We start from the raw sequence: 24,159 nt of genomic DNA, 5'->3' as shown, positions 1-24,159 counted from the left end.
ATGAAATTTTTCATTCATCTGTAATAGGGAAGGGTAGGATGAGGAAGTGAATTTAGAGTGGAGCCTGTGACACCAAGGCCACCCATGGGAGTGGCTATGTGGTGGTGGTGGCAAGGTTGTACACCCTAGAATGGGCCACAGAGGAACACCTTAGCATGCGCTTGCAGTGGGAATGTTGAAGAGTATTTATGTCCATTTGTCCGTTAGACTAGGATGGTAGAGGCTGATCAGAGGATCTCTTGCACATCCCCACAATTCTGATTGCTCAGAAGAGAAAACCGGAATGAAATAAAAATTTGAGTTCACTGCAAGTTTTAGGAATCAGTGTTTGCCTTTGAAATTTAGATTAATGGTATAGACTAATTTCACATTTTGTAAGTGAGAAATAATACCTAATTGACCTTTCCAGGGTGGTTTTTACAGGGAATTCAGTACTTGCCAGCCCTAAATTTCTTCATGTTTTCAGATGGTTTCAGACTTGCTAGTGTTTCAACAAGCAAGGAGTTGACAGGGGTCTCTTAGTCTAACTTCTTTGGTGGGAATGTGTCAGATTGGGGTTTCTTTTCTTGTCTTGTTAAACTGAAGTCTAGTTGACACACAATGTTCCGTTATTTCCAGGTGTATAATATAGAGTTCAGATAACTCTGTACACTATGCTGTGTTCACTAAGTGGAGCTACTGTCTGTCACCATGTGACACTCCTACAATACCATTGACTATATTCCCTATGCTGTGCCTTTTATGTTCGCGACTTACTCATTCCGTAACTGGAAGCCTGCACCTCCCACTCCCCTTCACCCATTTTACCCATCCTCACACCCCCTCCTGTCCTGTCTGGCAGTGGTCAGTTGGTTCTCTGTTTTTATGGATCTTGGTTTTTTTGTGTGTGTGTGGTTGGTTGTTTTTTCTTTTCTGCTCTTATTTGTTTGTTCTGGCTTTTAGATTCCATGTGTAAGCGAAATCATATGGTATTTGTCTTTCTCTGACTTACTTCACTTAACATAATACCCTCTAGGCCCATCCATGTTGCCAGAGTGGAATTTCTTTTTATTTTCTGTTTATTGTGAAGTATAACACACATACAGAAAACTCTACAGAACATGTGAAACATGTGTGAAATGCTGGATGAGGGATTAGAAAAAGAATTATGTTACACTTATCCTGATCAAGAAATAGAACAATTGCTAGTACCTCTGAAGCTCCCCCTCCCCCTTTGTGAGCGTCCCCAATCACTGCGCCTTTGTCCTTCCCGAAGATCCACTCTCCTGCCTTCTCACTCTAGTGTACTTTTGTCTGTCTTTAACCTTTATGTATATGGAACCACATGGTATATATTCTTTTGTGTCTGGCCAACTTGGCTCGACATTATACTTGTGGTGTTTAGGTATGTAGTTATATATAGCTGTAGTTTGTTTATACTGTTGTGTTATATTTCAATGTATTATACATTCTACTGTTGAAATTTAGGTAGTTTACAGGTTTGGCTATTCTGAGTAATGCTACTGTGAACATTATTATTATTATTATTTTTATGTTATGTTAGTCACCATACAGTCCATCATTAGTTTTTGATGGAACGTTCCATGATTCATTGTTTGCGTATAACACCCAGTGCTCTGTGCCGTCTATGACCTTCTTAATGCCCATCACCAGGGTCACCCCTCCCTGCGACTTCCCGCCCCTCTAAAAACCCTGTGAACATTAATGATGATCAGTCAGAGCACAACGTTTGTGCTGGGACCGGAATCACTGGATCACAGGGGACACGTAGGTCAGCTTTGAGAGAGCCTGCTGAGCTGCCTTCCAGAGGGCTTAGGTTTCACTTCTACTGCCCACGCTCATGTGCCCCCCAGCGCTAGCTGTTGTGTCAGGACTTCTGTTCTCCTCACAGACACCTCCTTATCTCACCTCAGTGGCTCTGGTATCCTGACAGTTCTGTTGTTACCTTGGGCTTGCTCTATGTAAAACTGTTCCTATTTTGAAGCTATCTTATTGTAATCCATCTTGCTTCAGTTTTATATCTTTCATGCCTCTCTTCCACTGAGATTAGACATACTCATTTTTAAAAAGATTTTATTTACTTAAGAGAGAGAAAGAAAGTGCACACAAGCAGGGGGAACAGCAGGCAAAGGGAGAAGCAGGCTCCCCGAAGAGCAGGGAGACCTGACGTGGAACTCGATCCCAGGGCCCTGTGGCAGACGCTTAAGCAATTGAGCCACCCACATGCCCAGACATAAGGGTATTTTATTTTTTGTTAACTCAGTCTGTCTCAAGACAGCAGCACAGTTAACTCAGACAAAAAGGCCTTGGAGAAGTTAGGAATTTTGGATGCAGCCCATGCAGCAGAGATGTACTGGGTCTAATAGGAGGGGAAAGGGCTGACTACATTTCTTTGTGAACAGGGAAGAATATCTTGACATTCTTTTTGATAATATTTGATATTTGATAATATTTGATATTTGATAATATTTTTTTGACTGAATGACTGAACTTTTTTTATTGTTGAAAGGAATAACTTTGAGGTTATTCATACTGTAGGTATGAAGGGAGGTCATATGAAGAAAATATAGGAAATTTAAAAATAAATTATAAAGTAAAAGCTAGGCATTGGGCTCTTATAAATTCTGTCCAATATGTCATTTCACAGGGACCCTAAAGTGCAAGTTTGGTAGAGTCAGCTTGCTTTTAACAAAGGAAGTTTTGTGTATACATTTAGTGGGAAAGACTGCTCTGGGTAAATGAGATTAAAAAAAATCTTCCTAATCACTGTTTTGCCATCTTCTGCCCAGGTTAATTGAATATTTTTATCCTACTAATTGATTATACTGAATTCCTACCTAATACATGTCAAAGACATAATAAGTACGTTTGAAGGACTATTACAGTTTAACCTTTCTAGAAAAATAGTAAATCAATTAGTTGGTATTTCTCTTTAGCACAACTTATTTTGTGTCTCTCATGTAGTCCCTGTGTAAGGTAAATCTTGCTAAAAGCAACAGAAAGCAGTTGTTTGTATTTGTCTTAGCATCAAGATTCTCTAATTAAATTATGTAGGGAAATAGACAATGTAGTAATATGTATTCCAGAATTAGAAATTATTTTGCGCAGTTCCTAAACCAGAAGAGATAAAAAACTGCCCCTAGCTATTACAGTTAGAAAATGATGGAGATTTATTCCTTTTTTTTTTTTTTTCCAAATTTTGCTTTGCTTTGTTTCTTAAGTTCCCAGTTTCATCTTTGCAGTATCTGCAGGGCAGAAAGAGAGCACAATGCCTGTGAGATTTTTTCTTTTCTTTTTCTTTCTAAATGCTGCTTTTGGCTCTTTAAAGACCTTACAAGTACATAGCCAAAAAAATGTGGAGTTCAGAATAATCAAGGTCTATTTCTGACTACTTCGTACATCTGATCAGTACTGAGAGTTCACAGAGATTGTGAAGTATGTCACCCTCTGTGGGTCTCTGGTTTCCTAGGGCAACTGTAACAAATGGAGTAGCTTAGAACAAAAACAATTTAATTTCTCGTAGTCCTGGAGGCTCAAAGTCCAAAATCAAGGTGTTGGCAGGCCATGTTCCTTCTAAAGGCTCCAAGATGGATCCTTCATTGCCTCTTCCAGATTCTGGTGGTTGCGGTAATCCTTGGCATTTCTTGGCTTATAGTTGGGTTACTCAAATCTCTGTTTCTCTCATCATATGGCCTTCTCTGTGTATGTGTGTGTCTCTGCTTTTCTTACAAGGATGGCAGCCTTTGGATTAGGGTCTATCCTAAGCCAGTATAACCTCATTTTAATAACTAATTATATCTGTAAAGACCCTATTTGCAAATAAGGTCACATTTGAGTTTCTGAGTGATTTGAATTTTGAAGGACACTGTTCATCTCAGTAAATTTCCCTTTTGTTTTTTTTTTTTTTTAAAGATTTTATTTATTTGAGAAAGAGAGGGAGTGTACAAGCAGGGAGAGGGACAAAAGGAGAGGGTTAAACAGACTCCCCACTGAGCAGGGAGCCTGACTCGGGCTCGATCCCAGGACCCCAAGACCATGACCTGAGCCCAAGGCAGACACTTAATGGACTGAGTCACCCAGGCGCCCCCCACCCTTTTGTCTTTCCAACTGTCACATTTTAATTAAATATTTCCAAAATGGCTGTGGATAGCAGCTTACCCAGACTGGGTCATGGGAGCAGTTAGCCCTGGGTACAGGCAGTAAGTGGGTGCATTATGTGTATTAGTGTGTCTGGCAATTCTGTACAATGTCAGTGATTAAATACTCTTCCCTGCAGAATCTTTTGTTGGTTTAAGTTTTATCCATCTGTGCAATTATTCTTGAGTTTTAATAACATATATGTAGGCTTCAATTAGCGCATTTTTATTATTAACTCTTTAATAAATGTTACATTTTACATGGACATAAATTTGGAGAACTCTTAGTTATATAGTTGTCCCCAGGATCATGGAGACTCAGCTGCATATAGTCATTTTGAAAGTAAGTTTATAATAGTTTAAAACAGTTTAAACTTGTTTTGGAATGGTTTGTGTCCCTAGTCTCTGTCTTCTTACATATTGTTGCATTTAAAAGTAGATTAGAAACAACAATAGCAGAGTGATTATAAAAAAACAGAAACTAAACATGAACTACTTCAGTGTGACCTAAAGCTTAAAATTTTAATATAGAAATAATTGATAAGCTGAACTTGAGTAAAATTAGAAACTTCTGGGGCAGTACCTGGGTGACTCAATCAGTTGGGCATCCAACTCTTGATTTTGGCTCTGGTCATGATTTTAGGGTCGTGATATTGAGCCCCACATCAGTCTTCACACTCCGAGGGAGTTAGGCTGGAAGTCTTTCTCTCCCTCTCTTAAGCCCCTCTCCCAGCTTGCACTTGTACTCTCTCTCTCTCAAATAAAAAATCTTAAAAAAAATTCAGAACAACTTCTCTGCCAAAGACAATGTCGAGAGAATAAGAAAACAAGTCACAGATGGGAGAAAATGTTTGCGAAAGACATATCTTGTTAAACAAAATACACGAAGAACTATTAAAACTCAGCAGTAAGAAAATAAACCAATTTTAAAAAAGATGGACTAAAGACCGTAGCAAACTTGAAGAGATACAGATGGCAAATAAACATATGAAAAGATAATCCACATCACATGTCATTAGGAAAATGCAAATTTAAATAGGATGGCACTATACACCCTTTAGAATGGCCAAAACATGGGGCACCTGGGTGTCTTAGGTCATGATCTTGGGGTCCTGCGTTGGCACCCTGCATCAAGCACCCTGCTCAGTGGGGAGTCTGCTTCTCCCTGTCTCTCTGACCCTTCTCCCTGCTCATGATCTCACTTGCTCACTGGCTTGCTCGTGCTCTCTGTCAAGTGAATAAATAAAACAAACAAAAAAAGGCCAAAACCTGGAACACTGACAGTTCTAAATGCCGGTGAGGATATGCAGCCACAGGAACTCTCTTTCATCACTGGTGGGAATGCAGAGTGGTACATACAGTCAGTCACTTTGGAAGACAGTGTGGTGGTTTCTTATAAAACGAAACATACTCTTACCAAATGATCCAGCAGTTGATCTGCTTACTATCCAAAGGACTGAAAACGTATGTCCACACAAAATCTGTACATTGCTGTTTACATTAGGTTCATTCCTAATTGCCAAAAGTTAGAAGCAACCAGGAAGTTTTTCAGTAAGTGAAGTGATAAGTAAACCTGGTGGATCCAGACAATGGACTGTTTATTATTCAGTGTTGAAAAGAGCTATTAGCTCTGAAAAGACTTGGAGGAAGCTTAAATGATGATTACCCGGTGAAAGATGCCAGTCTGAAAGGGCCCATATGGCATGACTCCATGTATGTGACATTCTGGAAAAGATGAAACTGTGGAAGTGGTAAAAAGATCAGTGGTTGCTAGGGACTGTGGGGAGGAGGGAGAGGGGAAGGGGTGGTGCATATTGGATTTTGAGGGCAGTGGAACTACTCTGTATAACAATACAGGTTTATTAGTTGTAAGTAATGTACCACCATAGTGGAGGATGCTGGTCATGGGGAAGGCCATGCACTGTGGGGGCAAAGAGTATATGAGAAGTTTTTTTACTTTCCCCTAAATTTTGCCATGAATCTTAACTGCTCTAAAAAAATAAAGTCTGTAAAAAAAAAAAACTTGGGGGAAAGTGTGAACTGAGATGTAGAATATATAATATTTTGTTTGGTAAGTGGATATTTGAATTGATATATGAAATATTTTACTAGTTTTAATATCTTTAGAATTGAAATTCTTTATTTGTTAATTTTTTTCTTCCAAATTTTTATTTAAATTCTAGTTAGTTAATGTATAGTGTAATATAGGTTTCTGGAATAGAATTTAGTGATTCACTCCAGTGCTCATGGAAACACCCATGAGCACTGTGCTCATCTAACAAGTGCCCTTCTTAATACCCATCACCCATTTAGCCCATCCCCATCCACCTTCCACCATCAACCCTCAGTTTGTTCTCTATCATTGAGAATCTTTTATGGTTTGCTTCCCTTTCTCTTTCTTTTTCCCTTCCCATATTTCATCTGTTTTGTTTCTTAAATTCCACATATGAGTGAAGTCATATGGTACTTGTCTTTCTTTGACTGACTTACCCCATTTAGCATAAAACCCACTACTTCCATCCATGTTGCAAATGGCAAGATTGCTTTTTTTTTAAGATTTATTTATTTATTTTGGTGGGGAGGGACAGAAGGACAGAATGAAACAGACTCCCCTCTGAGCATGGAGCCAACATAGGACTCAATTCCACAACCCTGAGATCATGACCTGATTTAAAGGCAGAGGCTTTAACCCACGGAGCCACCCAGGTGCCCTGAGTTCATTCTTTTTGATGGCTGAATAGTATTCCATTTTATATGTATTTACCACATCTTCTTTATTCATCAGTCAGTGAACATCTGGGTTATTTCCATAATTTGGCTCTTGTTTATAGAACAGGGTGCATATGGCCCTTCAAATATGTGCTTTTTTATCCTTTGGGTAAATACCTAGTAGTACAGTTGTGGGATTGTAGGGTAGTTCTATCTTTAACTTTTGGAGGAAGCCCCATGCTGATTTCCAGAATGGCTCTATCAGTTTGTATTCCCACCAACAGTGTAAGGAGGTTTCCCTTTCTCCACATCTTCACCAACATCTTTTGTTTCCTGTGTTGTTACTTTTAGCCATTCTGACAGGTGTGAGGCGATATCTCACTCATCATATGGTTTTGATTTGTATTTCCCTGATGATGAGTGATGTTGAGCATCTTCTCATGTGTCTGTTGGCCATCTGAATGTCTTCTTTGGAAAAATGTGTATTCATGTCTTCTGCCCATTTCTTAACTGGATTATTTGTTTTTTGGGTGTTCAGTCTCGAATGTTCTTTATAGATTTTGGATATTAACCCTTTATCAGATGTATCATTTGCAGATTTCTTATCCCCTTCCATCAGTTGCCTTTTAGTTTTGTTGATTGTGCAGAAGCTTTTCATCTTGATGAAGTTCCAGTAGTTCATTTTTGCTTTTGTATCCCTTGCCCCTGGCAACATATCTAATAAGAAGTTGCTGTGGCTGAGGTCAAAGAGGTTGCTGCCTGTATTCTTCTCTCGGATTTTGATGGATTCCTGTCTCACATTGAGGTTTTTCATCCATTTTGAGTCTATTATTGTGTGTGCTGTAAGGAAATGGTCCAGTTTCATTCTTCTGCATGTGGCAGTCCAATTTTCCCAACACCATATGTTGAAGAGACTCGTTTTTCCATTGGATATTCTTTCCTGCTTTCTTGAAGATTAGTTAACCATTCCCACAACTGTGGGAATTGTTAATTGTTTTAAAACTATCAGTGTATGTTTTAGTAGTGGCAGATATTAAAAAAACCAAAATGCCCTGGAATTCTTTTTTTTTTTTTTAAGATTTTATTTATTTATTTGACACAGAGAGAGAGAGAGATCACAAATACGCAGAGAGGCAGGCAGAGAGAGGGGAGAAGCAGGCTCCCTGCTGAGCAGAGAGCCCGATGTGGGACTTGATCCCAGGACCTGGAGATCATGACTTGAGCTGAAGGCAGAGGCTTAACCCACTGAGCCACCCAGGCACCCTACTTGGAATTCTTTTTGTTAACACTTCAGATGCTTCATAGAGATCAAATCTAACTCTGTATAAAAGATTTGTCTGTATAAAAGGTGATAAGAATTGATATAAAAAAGTCATTCTTATATTTCTGGAAAGGCTGCAGCTGACCTCACAGAGGGTACCTTGAAACAACTGGATGCTTGTTTCATAAACCTCTGTTGTGGTCAGTGACAGGAGGGTGCTGCATATGTGGCCAATATTTGCGGTGGAGTTCATACAGGAATTCAAGAGATTAATCTCATATTTGATTTCTATCTTCTGGAAATCATTCTCTGAACCTTGTGAAGTTTTCTTTTTGGGAAACATTTCTTCATGTGTGATGTTTTGTGAACTTTGGAAAAGTTTTATTCATTCTTTTAAATCTCATTGTTGGAAAAAGCTACAGAAAGTCTTTCCTAGACGAGATGGAGTGCTCATTAGGAGGCAAGGATACAGTAAATTTTGAAAAGTTAATCTCCACTTTGAAGTACTCTGTGATCCAAAGACATGTGGATGCATGAGAATCCGCTCAGAGTTTGTCCTCTGCTACTACAGTTTTCCTCTTTTGAATTATCTTTCTTTTTTCCTGTGTAGAATTTTAGTTGAGGTTAATCAGATACAAACATTATTTATAAATAGCCAGAATCTGCCTTGAACAATGTACAGTGAAATACCAAGCTTTCAAACTTTTCTTTGAAGATAAGCACACAGAAATTTTGGTGAAGGCTATTTACTGTGCAACAACAAAATGTAAGGAAATGAACATTTACATAGAAAAAAAGAATCAAATTCTGAAGAAGAGTGTCAGGGGGAGCAACAAAAGATGAGCTCTTACAGTGCCCAGAGGAATCGAAACAGCTGTGTTGAATATCCCAGTCATTTTCACCAAGAACTGGATACTTGTTCTAAACCAGTGGATCAAGTAATGTCTATGTTCACGATCATGTAGGCATTTTCTTTGATTTTGCTACTTTCAGAAGGCATACTTTTCACCCCAGAGGCATTTGTAAATTCTTGGAGTGGTTCTCAAAGAAACAAAGGCATGGGTACTACTGCATTTTTTGGAATTTAATGAGAAGTGGGATTTTCTATGAATCTCTGTCAGACTTAACTTTCTGTCTAATACTTCCCCCCAAATATTTGCATATTTTGGGCTTCATTTGAAAAAAATGAAATTTAATAAATTAAAATTAATAAAAAGTGTTCCTCTGTCAACTATGTAAGGATAGATTAACAAATCTGGCTTTATTCTTTATAAAGCATATACACACAAAGAAGATCAGTTTTGACAAAGTTCTTGACATTGTTAGAAGTTAAGGCTCAACATAACAAATATTATTCATTTCTATAATGAACCGATATATGGAAATGTCATTTACTTTTTTCCAAAAACACTAATATAATTGAGTACATCAATCTGTTACTTTTCCTTTTTTTTTTTTTTTTTAAGATTTTATTTATTTGACAGAGAGAGCACGAGCAGGGAGAATGGCCGGCAGTGGGGGAGAAAGAAGCAGGCTCCTTGCTGAGCAGGGATCCCGATGCGGGGCCTTGATCCCAAAACCCTGGGATCATGACCTGAGCCGATGGCAGGTGCTTAACTGACTGAGCGAACTAGGGGTCCACTTCTCCTTTTTTCTATTCTTTTATTTTACTTAAAAATGGTATGACTGTTCATATGAAGTTAAATAAAGGAAAGTGTCTGCATTTCTTTTCTGGATATTATCATTATTCATTTCATTTCATTATTATTACTGAAAATAATTTTGTCATAGAGAAGAGGGGATTTGTTAAACAGTGATTCTGTCTATTCTGTCAGATAAGGGAATGCACCTCTGGCCACAAAGATACCAGGCAACTGTGCGGGTGTAAACTTGAAGATGTCACCTTCTGGTTGCGCTTGCTGCATGTTGCTAGGGCTTGTGTGGTCCTGCACAGGCCTGTGTGAGGACAGCTCTTTGTGGAAACCCAGCACATGTTTTCTCAGTGCTTCTGCCTGTTAAAGCACTTTTAGAGCAGACAGAAATGTGTTTGCTTGTCTCTAAAAACACTGTAATGTAATGTAAATGAAATGACTCATGTTTTTGGAAATTCATGAAAATTATTTGAAAAGTAAAAAAAGTAGTAAAAAAGTAGTTCAGGTAACATTTGTCAATATTTGGAAATAAGATTTTTTTAAGAAGAAAATTACTAGTATCTGGGGCGCCTGGGTGGCTCAGTGGGTTAAGCCTCTGCCCTCAGCTCAAGTCATAATCCCAGGGTCCTGGGATCGAGCCCCGCATCAGGCTTTCTACTCTGCAGGGAGCCTGCTTTCTCCTCTCTCTGCCTGCCTCTCTGCCTACTTGTGATCTCTGTCTGTCAAATAAATAAATAAAATCTTTAAAAAAAAAAAAAAAAAAAAAGAAAATTACTAGTATCTAGTGATACTATGACAGCATTTTATTTTTTTTAAGATTTATTTATTTGAGAGAAAGAGAGAGAGCATGAGCAGGGCAGAGGGAGGGGGGGAGAAGCAGACTCCCCACTGTGCAGGGAGCCCCGACTGACCCAGGGCTCGATCTCACCCCCCTGAGATCATGACCTGAGCCGAAACCAAGAGTCAGACGTTCAACCCACTGAGCCACCCTGGCGCCCCAACTATGGCAGCCTTTTTAGTATTTGATTGCAAACAGCTGAGAGGCGATATGCAGTTTATGACTCAATGATTCATTATATCATCATCTGGTCTGCCAGAGAAAGAAATTTGAGAAGCACAGTGTTATCAGTCACATACCTCTTAAACCCTTTAGTTAAGATATTTCTGGGCGCCTGGGTGGCTCAGTGGGTTAAGCCGCTGCCTTCGGCTCAGGTCATGATCTCAGGGTCCTGGGATCGAGTCCCGCATCGGGCTCTCTGCTCATCAGGGAGCCTGCTTCCTCCTCTCTGCCTGCCTTTAAAAAGAAAAAAAAAAAAAAAAGATATTCCTAACTCTTAGTCTAAAAAATGTGTTCAGTTCTGTACTTTGAGTTAGTCCTTCTATTTCAAAAATGTAATCATTAAAGCTAATTTAAAAACTTACCTGGTGAGTTGCCAGTGGAATCTTCAACTGTAGATAGACAAGTTTGCAAATTAAAAAGTTTTAAATGCAAACTGCTTGGCTTACACATTTAGGTTCTTAGGTATTTTTTTCTACTTTTAGACAATATTTTTTTGAGTTCTTTAATATAGTTTTGATCTTGTAATTCCCTCTCGATGTAAATATATTTTACTCAGGGAACTTTCCAAAAAACCTCTTTCAAAGCTCATTATTTCCTTGGAAGTAAAATACCTGTTGTAGAAGAAGGCTTTTATATTAACCTATCAGGACTCCCAGAGGACATGGGGAGTTACTGTCATAGATCCAGCCTTTAACCTGTCGGGGAATGTCCAAAGGGAAAGGTGCCTGGTAATTCCTGCTTCACCTCTGAGGACTCTCAGGTGCTTTAGGGTTTACTTTGACCTGGGCCATAAAATTGTTACTGCAGGAGTGGAAGATAGGGATAGCTGCTTTTCATGAGAAAAAAAATTTTTTTTAAAGATTTTATTTATTTATTAGACAGACAGATATCACAAGCAGGCAGAGAGGCAGACGGGGTGGGGGGGAAGTAGACTCCCTGATGAGCAGAGAGCCCCATGTGGGGCTCGATCCCAGGACCCTGAGATCATGACCTGAGCCAAAGGCAGAGGCTTAACCCACTGAGCTACCCAGGCACCCCTTCATGAGAAAATTTAAACAGAAAAGAGAAAATTGGGGCAGATGAGTTTTATCATTAATACTGTTTGTAGCATTAATTGGTATAAAGAAGTAAGTGAGTTCTGTTTTCTAGTTTAGTGATTCTCAGTTTTTTTTGGACTCACAATCACTTTACATTCATAAAAATTATTGAGAACCCCAATGTACCTTTGTTTATGTGGGCAAATTTTAAAACTGAGGATTAAATATTTACTCATTTCAAATCATAGTACCAAATCCATGACATGTTAATGTGTGAGTTATTTTATGAAGAATAAATATATTTATAAAACAGAAAATGTAGTGAGAATAATGACATTATTTTACATGTTTACAAGTCTCTTTAATGTGTTGCTTAATGGAGGATGGCTGGATGTTCATCGGCTTCTGCATTTAATTTGCAACATGTTGTTTTCATTGAAACATGCGAAGAAAAAATGATCTTACATAGGTATGTAGATGGAAAAGAGAGGAGTCCTTTAGTAGCCTTTTCAAATGATCGAGGCCGTTCTTTGGTACTGCAGGAGAACTTAAGCAGTGGTGGTTTCTTAAAGGTTAGTTGCAAAGTGGAATCTGAAGCCATTTTAAAAAACTTTGTACTCTGTTACATTAAAATCTGTTGGTGTATCTTCCACCTTTAATGGATTTTTAAAATTATTATTTTTTTTACTGAGACATAGTTGACAGCATTACATTAGTTCCAGGTATACAGCATAGTAATTTGACAACTGTGTAACTTATGCTGTGCTTACAAGTTCAGCTCCTACCTGTCACCCTACAATGTTACTACAACACTACCTGACTCTATTCTCTGTATTCTCTGTATTACCATGCCTTACTCATTCTTAATGGATCTTTTATGTGATATCATAACGTAGTGCATTGGTTATTGGAAAAATATTGGTGTCTTAAGATATCCAGATGTTTCCAAATACTGAAACATTCCATTATATAATATCACATACACATTTGTTAATATCACACTGATGTTACTGAGAAGTCTTTAAGTATTGGGAAGCTCTCGAGCTCATGGGAGTAGATATAAGTTTTCCTAAATCCTAATTTTTACCTGTAAGTTTGAGTTTTATCCTTGTCCACAATACTTTCACTTATCTTCCTTGAAGTGACAAGGCTTACTTCATTCATTTTCAAGAAATGTCTGCCAGATAGCCAAGTCTGAATAACCATAGTTTGTCTGGCAGTTCTTTCCAGTGAATATGAAGTTTCACAAACCAGATGACTAATTCAGTTTACAACTCAAGCAGTGGCCCAGATGCTTGTCCTCAAGAAATCTATTTTGTGGGACTTCATCTGTATTTCCCATTCTATCATTTTTTCATCACACAGACTGTTATAACGATGTCTGCTCAAGGTTAGGGTTTAATAGAATTAGTAATTTTTACTGCTTTACCAAGGACATTCTTAAGTGAAACTGACTTTTTTTTTCCTGCTGATGCTTGAAGGTGAAGGATACAGTGACAGTTAGCACAGTTGGGATCTACTGCCTTGATTTTTGTGGAGGTGCCAGGAATTGTTACCCACCACTGCCTTTGTAACATCGGGGCAAATGTTGTTAACACACTTGTTGCTAACCTTGAGATTCAAAGAAACTATTCAGTACGTTGAATATTTCAGCATTTCTTGTATTCTGTTGCCAGAGATTTACATAAAAGAAATCTTTGATGATTCATTCTGCTTATTAACAGACAAATAAAAGCAAACAGTGAGTCCATCATTCTGGAGATTCATCCATTTCTCAGGCAAACAGTGATACTTCAGATGAGAGATCAGCTCAGTATCCTGTTGCAGCCAAATCTTTAATTGGATGACTTACTGTATCATTGCCAAGTGACAATGCTGTGATTTCATTTTTTGACTTTTTATCTAGTAGGCATTCAGCAATGTCAACTGTAAAACTCTGTCAGCTAATATGTGTGCTTCTCATAATGAATTGTTGAACACTACATCAAAAACTAATGATATACTATATGTTGACTAACTGAATATAAAATGTGTGTGTGTGTGTGTGTGTGTGTGTGTGAATGCTTTTGCAGCTATGTAACATAATGAGTCCTGTAACATGCTCCAGTGACTTTTTCATTTCTGGTTTGAAAGCATTGTAATATAATATAAAATAATATATTAGAGCATAATAAACAATGTTTGCCTTTTAAAGAGCTTATCTTGTCTAAAATCTTCCATTCTTTTTTCTTTATATGAAAAATGATGGGTCTCAAAATGATACTGCAATTTAACTGGCACCATAAGTATTGTTTTTCAAATGTTACATTGCATAAGGCACAGTAAGATAAATTATTAACAGTTATAAAGTTGAGGGAAATATGGATTTCATCACAATTTCATTACTTATTTGTAATTTTACCCAATTTCTTTGGAGTAGGTTCTTCCCTTCCATGAATCAGCAAACTCTAATAATGTTGGGCACCTGGGTGCCTCACTTGTTAAGCATTCAACTCTTGATGCCATTGCAGGTCTTGATCTCAAGGTTGTGAGTTCAAGCCCTGCATTGGGCTCCACAGTGGCTGTGGAGCCTACTTTAAAAAAATAAAAGAGAGAGAGAAAGAAAACTTCTGATATGTCAATTTCATTTTTTTTTTCCAGCATTTTTTAAATGGAGACAATATAGGTGTAGGTTGAGAATGTTAGTCTTGTAGTTGCAACTCAAACTTAAGAAAAAGCATATTTGAAATACTTCTTTAGAATAAAAAATACTGAACTGTAAAATGAATTTCAATTAAAATTAACATTCATTTTCATTTGAAAACTTAAAAATAACCACTGTGAAACAAGTTAACAAATGGTACCTAATTCTTTTGTGTTTCTGTGTAGGTTGCAAGGGAAACTTTGAGATTCAAAAGGAGCATTTATTGAATGACAGTGAGGTTACAGAGATTATAGCAGGAATAACCAGACACACTACAAAGAACACAGTAGAAGCTGAGAACAAACTGAGTTAATATCTGAAAACTCACCCCTTTAAATACTAAACCTCTACCGTAGAAGTAGAACACACCAGAATATGCAAGCATGCATTCCATTAGCCAAAAAAGTGATGTCATCACACATCATGTAATTTCTGGAAAGGCCATACATTCAGAAGAGTGAGAGAGTGAAAAAGGCAAATAATATTTTATTTTATTTTTTATTTAAAGATTTTATTTATTTATTTGACAGAGATAGATCACAAGCAGACAGAGAGGCAGGCAGAGAGGGAGATAGAGGGAAGCAGGCCCCCTGCTGAGCAGAGAGCCCGATGCGGGACTCAATCCCAGGACCCTGAGATCATGACCTGAGCCGAAGGCAGCAGCTTAACCCACTGAGCCACCCAGGCGCCCGGCAAATAATATTTTAGCTTTACTACAGAAACAGTTTCGAACACAAGGATCTCCTACAGGATTCCAAGGGGTCCCATGTAGTCCCCAGCCATACTTAAAGAACTGCTGTTCTAGATATTTGAATCTACCCCTCAAAGTGTTTTCAAAGTGTCTGTGAAAATCGCCTTACATTTTTTACATTTGCAACCCTAAAGCAGGTATAGTAATTCCATGTCAAGATCCTCCTCAACCAAGCCTTATTCTGTGTCTTCTCATAAAGTTAATTCATATCTTTTTGTCATGTCAGAGTAATAAGAGCAAGGGTAAGAAAATAGAAGAACGGTGAGCACTTTTATTTCATAGAATAAGGTGATTAATTCATTTATTTATTTTAATTAGAGAAGAAAAGCATAATCTTGGTTCAAGGCGAGGCTTCATTGGTGTACAACCACTTCTTCATTCCTTGATCCAGTTTATGACTGAAAGGAATGAAGATTTGGATAAAAACCTCAGTCTTCTCTATCTGGAGTCTTGCTGCTCATGCTTAAGTGCTTCCGCTTAACCTGGCTAGAGTGTCCCAGGGACAAAGGTCTCAGCTTCTTCTCACTCAGTGGTTATAATATTGGAGTGTGTGCTCCTATTCTGTCTTCCACTTGGAACACCACTTACATCTCTAGAGCTCTCTCAAACATTGAGTTTAATGTGATGATTAGTTGGGATTAAATTGCCCGTTAAACGAAATGATTTTACACTAATGTGCTATTAAGATTGGTAAGTTGTTAAATTGTGAAATACTCTGTGCTATATGTTTTTTTTTATTAATTAATTTATTTTCAGAAAAACAGTATTCATTATTTTTTCACCACACCCAGTGCTCCATGCAATCCGTGCCCTCTGTAATACCCACCACCTAGTACCCCAAACTCCCACCCACCCACCACTTCAGACCCCTCAGATTGTTTTTCAGAGTCCATAGTCTCTCATGATTCACCTCCCCTTCCAATTTACCCCAACTCCCTTCTCCTCTCTCATACCCCTTGTCCTCCATGATATTTGTTATGCTCCACAAATAAGTGAAACCATATGATAATTGACTCTCTCTACTTGACTTATTTCACTCAGCATAATCTCTTTCAGTCCCATCCATGTTGCTACAAAAGTTGGGTATTCATCCTTTCTGATGGAGGCATAATACTCCGTAGTATATATGGACCACATCTTCCTTACCCATTCATCTGTTGAAGGGCATCTTGGTTCTTTCCATAGTTTGGCAACCATGGCCATTACTGCTTTAAACATTGGGGTACAGATGGCCCTTCTTTTCACAACATCTGTATCTTTGGGGTAAATACCCAGGAGTGCAATTGCAGAGTCATAGGGAAGTTCTATTTTTAATTTCTTGAGGAATCTCCACATTGTTTTCCAAAGAGGCTGCACCAACTTGCATTCCCACCAACAGTGTAAGAGGGTTCCCCTTTCTCCACATCCCTCCAACACATGTTGTTTCCTGTTTTGTTAATTTTGGCCATTCTAACTGGTGTAAGGTGATTTCTCAATGTGGTTTTAGTTTGAATCTCCCTGAGGGCTAATGATGATGAACATTTTTTCATGTGTCTGCTAGCCATTTGTATGTCTTGATTGGAGAAGTGTCTGTTCATATCTTCTGCCCATTGTTTGATATGTTTGCCTGTTCCATGTGTGTTGAGTTTGAGGAGTTCATTATAGATCCTGGATATCAACCTTTTGTCTGTACTGTCATTTGCAAATATCTTCTCCCATTCCGTGGGTTGCCTCTTTGTTTTCTTGACTGTTTCCTTTGCTGTGCAGAAGCTTTTGATTTTGATGAAGTCCCCAAAGTTTATTTTCTCTTTTGTTTCCTTTGCCTTTGGAGACATATCTTGAAAGAAGTTGCTGTGGCTGATATCGAAGAGATTACTGCCTATGTTCTCCTCTAGGATTCTGATGGATTCCTGTCTCACGTTGAGGTCTTTTATCCATTTTGAGTTTATCTTTGTGTACGGTGTAAGAGAATGGTTGAGTTTCATTCTTCTACTTATAGCTGTCCAGTTTCCCCAGCACCATTTATTGAAGAGACTGTCTTTTTTCCACTGTATATTTTTTCCTGTTTTGTCGAAGATTAATTGACCATAAAGTTGAGGGTCTATATCTGGGCTCTCTACTCTGTTCCACTGGTCTATGTGTCTGTTTTTATGCCAGTACCATGCTGTCTTGGTGATCACAGCTTTGTAATAAAGCTTGAAATCAGGTAACGTGATGCTCCCAGCTTTATTTTTGTTTTTCAACATTTCCTTAGCGATTCAGGGTCTTCCATACAAATTTTTGGATTATTTACTCCAGCTCTTTGAAGAATACCGGTGGAATTTTGATCAGAATGGCATTAAAAGTATAGATTGCTCTAGGCAGTATAGACATTTTAACAATGTTTATTCTTCCAATCCAAGAGCATGGAATGGTCTTCCATCTTTTTGTATCTTCTTCAATTTCTTTCATGAGTGCTATATGTCTTTGATTCTAAGATGCGTATTTTGGCACATGTTAACACTAAAATTAGAGTGTGTTTTCTATTCAGGATGCGTAGTTTAACTGGTGGGATTTCCCCTGATTTTGTGAAATAGTATAAGTTTTTGTTCTAACTTTGAAATGTTATCTTCAAATATATGTATATATATATTTTTATAAAAGAGATTATTTATTTATTTGAGTGGGGGGACAGAGCAGGTTAGAGAATCCCAAGCAGTCTCCATGCTGAGCTTAACCTGGGGCTCGATTTCACAACCCTGAGATCATGACCTGAACTGAAATTGAGAGTCAGATGCTTAACCAACTGAGCCACCCAAGCACCCTTCAAAATAGAAGAATGGTGAGCATTCAAATATATTTCTTTTGATGGAATTACAAATGCCTGTTTCATAAGGAAGACTAGAATATATTTCCTCTTTAATAGTTTCTATATTTTATATCTATTAAAAGATAGAATCTGGCAATAATTATATATATATTCTGAAATATGCACTTCTACATTAAGTGCTTCATAGCAAGTAGGAAATTAACATTAAATATGTTCATGTAAATTGTTCAGAAATTTGCTTTCCTTTTTAAAAATAAAATCTCTTGTGGGCGCCTGGGTGGCTTAGTGGGTTAGGCCTCTGCCTTCGGCTCAGGTCGTGGTTTCAGGGTTCTGGGATTAAGCCCCACATCATGCTCTGCTCAGAGGGAAGCCTGCTTCCCCCCACCTCCAGCCCCCGCCTACCTCTCTTCCTACTTGGGAACTCTGTCTGTCAAATAAATAAAATTAAAAAAAAAATCTCTTGTTTATGTTTTAAATTTGATATTCATTGTTTAATTTTGTTCATAAAAGGTTTATTTTAGGACAGTCGAACTTATAGAAGAGCCCATTGAAGGATCTCAAGGTCTGAGTTTCTATTTCAAAATTAATGGATTGCCCATATTTCTGAAAGGCTCGAACTGGATCCCAGCAGATTCATTCCAGGATCGAGTAACCTCTGACTTGTAAGTTATGATTTTTTTATTTCTTGTTTTTCTTTTTATTAAAAGCCCCCAAAGCTAAAGAATTACTCCTTTTTGTTTTCTTTGGTTGCAGTAGAAGGAACTGAGAGGTAAGACAGAATTCTAGGATGATGGAAACTTTAGAATGGAAAGGATTTTTAAATCATACATTCCATTTTCACAAGCTATAGATAGTCTTAACAAGTCTTAACAGCTAAGTGACTTGAGACTGCTGAAACCATCCAATTTTTAGAAAACTATTATATATTTCCTCTGGAGGAACAAGAAAATGACTAAAGCACATTTTGGATAGTTAGTCCCTGAAAAAAAATGATTAATTTTTTTTTAATTTTTCAAAAAATACCTTAATTATTTCTGTGCATTCTTTTTTAAAAATGGAAACCCATATTTCCTTATTCATTCTAAGCTATTTGTATATTCCTTTACTTTTACCTTAGTAAAAGGAACCAAAAAAGCTTTACAGTTTTAAATCTAGAAGAAAATTTAAAGTGTTTATCTGAAGCTATGAGAATAACACTTCACAAGAGAATAATATTTCCTGTTTGTGATTACCAACTGTCTTTGTGATAGTAAAAACAAACTTTGGGAAGAGAAATAAACACAGTTAACTTATTTACATATGTATAAATATGCATTGTACCATATTATTTGGTGTTTAGAATTTGCCAAATGTTGTAGTAATTTGCTTTTACTTTAAACATATTGTCTTGAATTTCACATGAAAATGAAATTATTCTCCCAACATAGACACATAATTTGCTGCTTCTTTTCCTTTTCATCTCCTTGCTCCTCCCATTTGGCTGGTTTGGACAGTGACTGTTTAGTACAGCTGGGCCAACTAGTATACCTGTTGAAGCCCAACACTCTGGGTCCTTGGCCGGCCAGTGGTTGGGGGCTTCTTGGTTCCTCTCTGGGCTCTGTTCTGGAGATGCAAAGTAGATGTTCTTAGAGTGGCTATACATTTTCCTGTGGGTAATGTGAATAGGAATTGGAAGAGTCAGAATGGAAATTTAATTGACTAGAGAAAGAGGAATAGCTGGTACCCACGATGGTTTGACATGATCTTTTAACTTTATCATGGTGTAAAAATGATACATATTCTGTAGAAATTATATTTTGAATTTTGATCTTGTCCTGGGCTAACAACGGTACAGGATTCCTTTGTGATGCTGGGCAGAGGCAAAAGCCGCAGCGTCCCAGTCAGCCACGCTAGACTGAGGGTCAGCAACTGATATGGTCATAACCATTCTGTACCCATATACCCATTCTGTGTTTTACTTTCAGTACAGTATTCAGTCCGTTCCATGAGATATCAATACTTTATTATAAAGTAGACTATGTGGTAGATGATTTTGTCTAACTGCAGGCTAATGTAAGTGTTCTGAGCACATCTAAGGTAGGTGAGGCTAAGGTGGGATGTTCGGAAGGTTTAGCTGTGTTAAATGCATTTTTGACTTATAATATTTTCAATTTCCAATGGGCCAATTGGAATATAATCCCACCGTAAATTGAGGAAATTCTGTACTAGACTGGAGGAATTGAAAAAAGGAAATAAGAGTAAGCTGGGTACTACTATGCAAACTTTGGTTTTTGTCTTAAAATTTGAAATGGTTGTATAAAATCACCTCATACTTCCTAAGGTTTACAACATTTTTTTCTATAAGAATAACTAATAAATAATTTAGTTTGAAAAGCAGTATGATAACAGTCTGAATTTAGAGGGCAGAGAAAAGATATAACCTACAATTTTTCCAGGTTTGTTTATGTGGTTGCAGTTAATATTTATATAATTTTGTCTCACTTTCTTCACCTAGCGTTATATCCAAACCATAATTTTAGAACATGTTTTTCTAAAAGAGTTTTGAAACATATTTATCAACACCATGTGTGTTTTTTTGTGTAAAGATTTTATTTATTTTTTTTATTTGACTTGAGGGAGAACACAAGCAGGGTGAGTGGTAGGCAGAGGGAGACAGAGAAGCAGGCTCCCCGCTGAGCAAAGAACCCGATGAGGGCCTCCAACCCAGGACCCCGGGATTGTGACCTGAGCCAAAGGCAGACGCTTAACCGATTGAGCCACCCAGGTGGCCCCCACCATGTGTTTTTAAAATCTTTTTTTAAACATCCCCAGATTTTCATATTAACACTTATTTTTACAATTTCTTCTATAGGTTACGGCTCCTTCTGCAGTCTGCTGTGGATGCTAACATGAATACTCTCCGGGTTTGGGGAGGAGGAATTTATGAGCAGGATGAATTCTATAGACTCTGTGATGAACTAGGAATAATGGTGGGTAGTTGACAGCATTTTATTGATTGATATGTTACTATAGCCTCACTTTGAGTACCTGTGTTCTGAGTGAGTGCTATGGCTTGTTCCTTCTTTTCTCAGAGCCAGCACTGATATTCTGGTTTTTTTTTTGCAAAGGAATAAATGGCATCTTGCAAACCCAGAACCATAGTTGATGGTAAATATCATAATTATTTAATTGTTTTTAAGTAGTAGGCATTCTGTATTTGTAATTTTCTTTTTGATATAAGGGTATGCATAAACAATTTAAAAATTTTAAATTGAAGAAGATTTAACAAGATCTAGAGAGAAGAAAAATAGTAAAATTCAGTGAAGAAAAGCTATACATAATATTGCTACCAAGTACTCCAGGCGTGTTTTGCATTCGTGAGGGTTAAGCACAGAAAATAAAATCTTTTAGTTCTGGTATTATAGTTCTAAAATATAAAGCACTCCATAGAAGAATAGTAATTACAATATTGGCAGTCCCGATGGTCATGATAGTGTCACAGTGTTCTATAATACTTACTGAGGATCGGGCTTTGTTCTCAGTGCTCTGCTTCTGTTATTTTCTTTCATCTTCGTGCCCATCCTATGAAGTAGTTACTGCTGTTCTCCATCCCCATTTTATCAGTAAGGAAATGGACAAGTGGAAGAGAGGTGAAATAACCTTCTCAAATCCACACAGTGTATGTGGTGGCACCAAGATTCTGACTCAGTCTACTGATTTGGGGCCTGGGCCCTTAAGCACTGCGTAATAACAGCCTCTCTAGAAATGAACTTACGTGGGGTACCTGGGCGGCTCCATTGGTTAAGTGTCTGCCTTTGGCTTAGGTCATGATCCCAGGGTCATGAGATTGAGCCCTGCGTCATTCAGAGCCTGCCTCGGATTCTCTCTTTCTCCCTCTGTGCCACCCCCCGCCCCACACTCGCACACACAGTCTGTCTCTCAAGAAAGAGAGAGGTAAAGAAAGAGAGAAAAAAGAACTTAATGTGGTTTCATCAAAAAATGTCCATGTAGTAATCCTTTTGGCCATGAAAAGTTAGTTCTTTTTTTTTTTTAATATTTTATTTATTTATTTGACAGAGAGAGAGAGGATCACAAGTAGACAGAGAAGCAGGCAGAGAGAGGGGGGAAGCAGGCTCCCTGCTGAGCAGAGAACCTGATGCAGGGCTCGATCCTATGACCCTGAGATCATGACCTGAGCCGAAGGCAGAGGCGTAACCCACTGAGCCACCCAGGCGCCCGCAAAATTAGTTCTTTTATAAACAATCTGGCCCATCTCTCAACAGCAAATTCCCAGTGAAAATTAAAGTATTGCGAGTGAGGAGGAGCTGGGGGAAGGTTCTTTTCAAATTTCATGTTCCCCTCAACACACTCACTGTTTCCTTCTTTGAATTCCCTTTCCTTCTCTTTCTTTTCTCCCTACTTAACATTTTCTTCTCTTGGGTTCCCCCCACAGTTTTATGCTGTTCTGGAAGGTCGTGAGGTCTATATGAGAGCCTCTCCCACTGCCTTAAAATGGTTACACTCAGCAGGCTAATTTGTTTTTTCATTTGCCTGAAAGATAATTCCCCAGAGTTCAAAATGAAGAATTTCTTTCTGTGTAATAAAGTCTATGGAAGTTCTTTACTGCTCTTTATTGGTTTGATAGGTATGGCAGGATTTTATGTTCGCCTGTGCCCTTTATCCAACCAATCAGGACTTCCTGAATTCGGTGAGAGCAGAAGTTGCTTACCAGGTATGTCATTACCATTCCAAGAAGAAGGATAATGCTTTTGTTTCATTTGTCTTTCGTTAAACCTCTCCTCATTTTTTATTTTTGTGTGTGTTTTTGTTCTCCTTACTAAATCCCATGAAAATCAGTCAGATAATTGACTTCCTAGGTGATTCCACCCAGTCTCATGGCTTTAACACCACCTATATGCTGATGACTTTCAGATTTATCCCCAGTTCTGACATGTCTGCTGGATTCCTTGTTCTTATATCCAGCTGCCTACTTGGAGCCTCTTCTGGGAGGTTTCATAGTCATCTCCAGTGTAACATATCTGAACCAAACTTGCATTACCATCTCCCAACCTGCTTTCCCTGCAGTTTCCCCCAACTTGAGAAATGGCAAAGCCAGTCTTTGTGTTTCTCAGGTCAAAAATTTAAAGTGATTCTTGACTCCTTGATTTCTTTTGCATACGGTATGTACACACTTCTATTTATAGATCTGTAAGTGCAAGGAAGTGATTGCAACCTAGCTGTGTCCATCAAAAGGACTAGGACAACCTAATAATATGGTGTATCCTTCTATTGAAATAATTCTTCCCATTAAGAGAAGGGGCTCTTAGACAAATGGCCAATTCTAGGTCTGGGGCAGGAAGTGTAATAGATCACCCTGGAATAGTTGGACTTAGAGATACCAACGACACTATCAAAGATATGTTAAAAAAAACTTTGATGAGAGTCTCACAAACCAAAAATGGGACAATTTGAAACTCAATAAGGATGTCAGTGGATTGAAATCCATCAAGCAAGTTAAAATCCGTGATTTTGTTGTTACAATGTCTGGGGATGTACATTTGCATGGAAAACCAAAAGAAATGGAAGGAAGTGCTTACTGTAATACAAGATAGTGGTTACTGTTGGGAGCAGGAAAGGACTATAATTAGAAAGGAGTATATGAGGGCTTCTGGGGTTATCTTTCTTGATCTGGGTGGTGGTTACGAGGGTGATTGTGTTATAGTAATTTAGTATTTCATAATTTTTTTTATATCTATGTTTTTAAATTTTTTAAAAGATTTTATTTATTTATTTGACAGACAGAGATCACAAGTAGGCAGAGAGATAGGCAGAGAGAGAGGGGGTGGGGGAAGCAGGCTCCCTGCCAAGCAGGAGACCGATGTGGGGCTCAATCTCAGGACCCTGAGATCATGACCTGAGCTGAAGGCAGAGGCTTTAACCCACTGAGCCAACCAGGCGCCCCTGTGTTTTATTTTTTAAAAAAAGGTTTAAAAAATACAAATGAATCATCTCTGGCTGAATCCTCCAGATAAAGACACCGGGCATTTCCTGTCTCTGCTGGTGTCCCTGGCCCCATCAAGCACCCTCTTCCGAACCACCTCTC

The 24,159-nt window shown here is 38.1% G+C and overlaps 1 protein-coding gene across 3 annotated transcripts in view; it reads left to right on the top strand.

Moving 5' to 3' along the window:
* MANBA (mannosidase beta) overlaps positions 1-24,159 on the top strand; it is a 122,884-nt gene that overhangs the window by 54,293 nt on the left and 44,432 nt on the right. For all 3 annotated transcript variants that reach the window (XM_004748157.3, XM_004748156.3, XM_045067051.1), the window contains exons 8-10: positions 18,588-18,739; positions 20,929-21,046; positions 22,702-22,788. In XM_004748157.3, coding sequence (XP_004748214.1) covers positions 18,588-18,739; positions 20,929-21,046; positions 22,702-22,788 — 357 coding nt within the window. The remainder of the gene's footprint in view (positions 1-18,587; positions 18,740-20,928; positions 21,047-22,701; positions 22,789-24,159) is intronic.

The sequence above is a fragment of the Mustela putorius genome, unplaced genomic scaffold (genome assembly GCF_011764305.1).
Source record: "Mustela putorius furo isolate JIRA1106 unplaced genomic scaffold, ASM1176430v1.1 tig00003871_pilon_pilon_pilon, whole genome shotgun sequence".
Classification (NCBI taxonomy): Eukaryota; Metazoa; Chordata; class Mammalia; order Carnivora; family Mustelidae; genus Mustela; species Mustela putorius.
The sequence above is the reverse complement of the archived record's forward strand: the minus strand, read 5'-3'. Positions and strand labels throughout refer to the sequence as shown.